The sequence below is a fragment of the Bidens hawaiensis genome, unplaced genomic scaffold (assembly GCF_021521415.1).
Source record: "Bidens hawaiensis isolate Kalapana, Puna unplaced genomic scaffold, B.hawaiensis_p1.1 tig00051613_1, whole genome shotgun sequence".
Lineage (NCBI taxonomy): Eukaryota > Viridiplantae > Streptophyta > Magnoliopsida > Asterales > Asteraceae > Bidens > Bidens hawaiensis.
Window position 1 is genome coordinate 69,605 of NW_027499273.1, and position 3,322 is coordinate 72,926.

The window sequence follows — 3,322 nt, forward strand, 5'->3', positions numbered from 1 at the left end:
ATGCTTAGTTTTGGATGCAATGGCTCGACTTTAGTCGAAAGTCTTTATGTAAGAATTGATATGATGCTTAGACCTTAGTTGGTTTTAGACCCCAAAATGTTATATAATTAAAACCGTATAATTGCATAAGTGGTAAGGGGCTAATTTAAACCAAAAACAACCAGCCTTAAGTTATATTTGCGTAATTAAATTAGAAAAAGAATCAACACATAAAATTAATAAATTTTTTTTACATGTCTTGGGGATCAAACTTAAATATTTAAAAAAAATAATAAGTCAGTGCAAGGCTGCAGCCTGCAGGGTCGGTATGGGAATATATTTTATTAAGGGATTTGACTTCGACATCCAAGACGTTGACAATTAGAAAACAAATATAGTTTTTAATTTCAACACTTTACTCAATTCAAAGTGAAGAATGTCTTGATTTATATGAAAGAAGTTTATAATTACACATTTACCCTTAGTGCTGTTTTATGTAAAGGGATGAAAGAAGTTGTTTTTCATTTTATAACACCTTTTTACGGTTTACAATAGGACCATCCGCAACGCAAGAGAATATGAAGGCCCTCTTTCTCGTCTACATTAAAATCTTTGTAGACACACTCTTTCTTTCTCTCTACCTGTAGTCTCATCCGAGTGTAAAGTCAAGAAAACCGTGTGACGTGTCATCTATAATAATAAAAAACATAACCAAATACTGTATCCTGATATCAAGCTCGTCTAAATGATTTTCACTCCCTCTCTTATTATCTCGTCCTCCAATTCATCTCACGTTTACTTCGGTCACCGACGAGTGGAACTTCTATAAAACATGATACCATTCATGTAATATCAAAAAGTCAATACAAAAAAAACGAAAGAAGTGCACAAGAATATATGACTTTACATGAAACAACAATGAAAATAATTCACTTTTTCCCTCAAATGAAAAGTAACTTTTTCTTTTATTGAAAAGACCACCAGATATACCAACACATCAATATCCAACAATAAGAAATCAAATGTTAAAATGAAGTCTATTCACATGTGAAACAATTTAAAACAAACCCCATGTAACCTACATAAACCCCCATATGGCCCTAGCCAGTGCCTTTCAACTCCTCTATTTGTCCTCTTATTCATTGTCTCAAGCATCCAATTTTGAATAAATCATCCCTCCTTTCACAATTTCAACAATCACTCACTAGCAATTTTTATGGACATAGTTTCAAAACCCGCAATGACCACAACGAACGAGCTCGGTCGCGTGTCTAGGAAATGGAAAGATCAAGTTCAACGTAGTCCAGAACGTACAAAAGTTTGGGTCGAGCCGAATAAACAGCGTAGAGTAGCAGTTGTTTATTATCTATGTCGTAATGGCCAGCTTGAACACCCGCATTTTGTCGAGGTTACTCTCTTGTCATCCGAAGGACTGTATCTACGAGGTAAAGTTTATGAATTTTTCAGCTGTAAAAATGAAATTGTGCCTGATCATTGTGATAATTTGTTAAAAATTTATAATGATTAGATGTTATTGATCACCTCAATTCTCTCCGTGGAAAAGGAATGGCTGCATTGTACTCCTGGTCTTCTAAACGGTTAGCTCCCGACTCCTGTTTAATAATTAGTTGTCCACGGTTTGATTTGGATCGGTTTTGAGCTAAAACTGAACTAAAATCAAAAATAAAACCTTTTGGTTTTTGAATTTTTGAAAATCGTTTGATTTCAGTTTTTTCAGTTTTGGTTTGTCAGTTAATTTGAGTTCAGTTTCGGTTTGCAATTTAAACTTGAAAAATTTTCGGTGAAAAATAGTTGAAATAATAACTTTGAGCATAAATTATTTTATTAATAAATTACTGACTGATTGTTATGAACGTGAGTATATAATAATAAATAAAAGCTGTCAATTCGGTTCTGCTTTTACAAAATCATAGAACCAAACCTTCAATTTTTGTTTTGGTAAAAATATTTCGGTTTCATACACGCCCTAAAATAACTAAGATTTCTTAAAATTTCACTTCGCGTTTGTTGTAAAATACATTTAAGTTAACCAAACACCCGTCTTAAGTCTTAACCATTAATTTCCATAGTTTGAACCCTAGTGACCAAAACTGCTGTTCACTTATTCTTTAAACGGCCATTATGACCAGTAATTTTCAAACTTTGACGTTTTTTTAACTTTTTAAAACGACCATCTGACTGTTTAATGTTACGTAGGAGCTACAAGAACGGATTCGTGTGGCACGATTTATCCGAGAACGATTTCATCTACCCCGCACACGGGCACGAGTACATTCTCAAAGGCTCGGAGCTCTTCGAAGGCGATAAGAAGCCCGAAGAAGCTCCGAAACCTTCCGATACGCTTAAATCGGACGACGAGTTCGAATTATCAGTCACTAAAACCCGGAGGAATCAATCATGGAACTCAATTGACTTAAACGAATATAAAGTATATTCCGGCGAATCTTCCGCCGGAAGACTCGCCGCCGACGCATCCACCCAAACCGACAGTCACCGGAGAGAAATAATCAGCTACAACGAGATCACGGAACTCAGTAGAAACCAGATCTCACCTCCACCGTCGGATTCAAGCACGGAGACACTAGAGTCGTTGATGAAATCTGAGTGTAAGCTAATCGTACGGCCGGAAACAGAGGAGGTTAATCCAACGGGTGGAAATAGATTAAAAGCATCGTCTGTTTTGATGCAGCTGATCACGTGCGGGTCAATTTCGTTTCGGGATTGTGGGCCGGGTAAACCGGACCCGGGGTTTTTGGGTTTGAAGTGTAGGGATAAGATGCTGCCACGTGGAGAGGTGGTTGATCGTGTGGTGGAGGGTGCAGGGGAAGAAATAAGGTCGAACGGTGTCGTTTTGGGGATGGGTAAAAAGGTGAGTGTGATGGAAGATAAAGAATATTTCAGTGGGAGTTTAATAGAGACAAAAAAGGACGAGTTTTTGGGTCTAAAACGATCAAATTCGTATAACGCAAATGGTTAAAATTTGCATTATTAATTTTATGAAATATTTATTTGTATTGTTTTTAATGTTTTGGTGTAATTTAGTGTGATCTTTTAGTTTCACTAGTGGTTTCATTTACCCATGAAATTAGAGTGAGTTGTAACTTGTAACAAAAGAATATAAAATAAGGATATTGGTTTTTAATACTTCCAACTTTCCCTCATTGGTAGATAACACTCCTAACTTTCGATTTATCACCCACCACTTCCAACTTTCACCATATTTTCCTGTACCACTCCCCGTCTAAATGAACACCAACCTCGTTAATGTTTTGGACTAAAAATGTCATTCAAATTAGTTGAGGGGGTAAAACAGAAATTTTAT

The 3,322-nt window shown here is 36.0% G+C and overlaps 1 protein-coding gene across 1 annotated transcript; it reads left to right on the forward strand.

Annotated features, from left to right (window-relative positions):
• Positions 1-896: 896 nt before the first annotated feature.
• Positions 897-3,081, forward strand: LOC143599207 (protein SOSEKI 5-like). Its single transcript, XM_077077210.1, has 3 exons — positions 897-1,424; positions 1,508-1,577; positions 2,197-3,081. The coding sequence occupies exons 1-3, from the start codon at positions 1,196-1,198 to the stop codon at positions 2,975-2,977; spliced, it is 1,080 nt and encodes a 359-aa protein (XP_076933325.1). The 5' UTR covers positions 897-1,195; the 3' UTR covers positions 2,978-3,081.
• The last annotated feature ends 241 nt before the right edge of the window (positions 3,082-3,322 follow it).

Excerpts from the sequence above, each read along its gene's own strand:
- LOC143599207 (XM_077077210.1), top strand. The coding sequence starts at position 1,196 with ATGGACATAGTTTCAAAACCCGCAATGACCACAACGAACGAGCTCGGT. Across the intron at positions 1,425-1,507 it reads CGAAGGACTGTATCTACGAG|ATGTTATTGATCACCTCAAT; the intron begins GTAAAGTTTATG and ends TATAATGATTAG. Across the intron at positions 1,578-2,196 it reads TACTCCTGGTCTTCTAAACG|GAGCTACAAGAACGGATTCG; the intron begins GTTAGCTCCCGA and ends AATGTTACGTAG.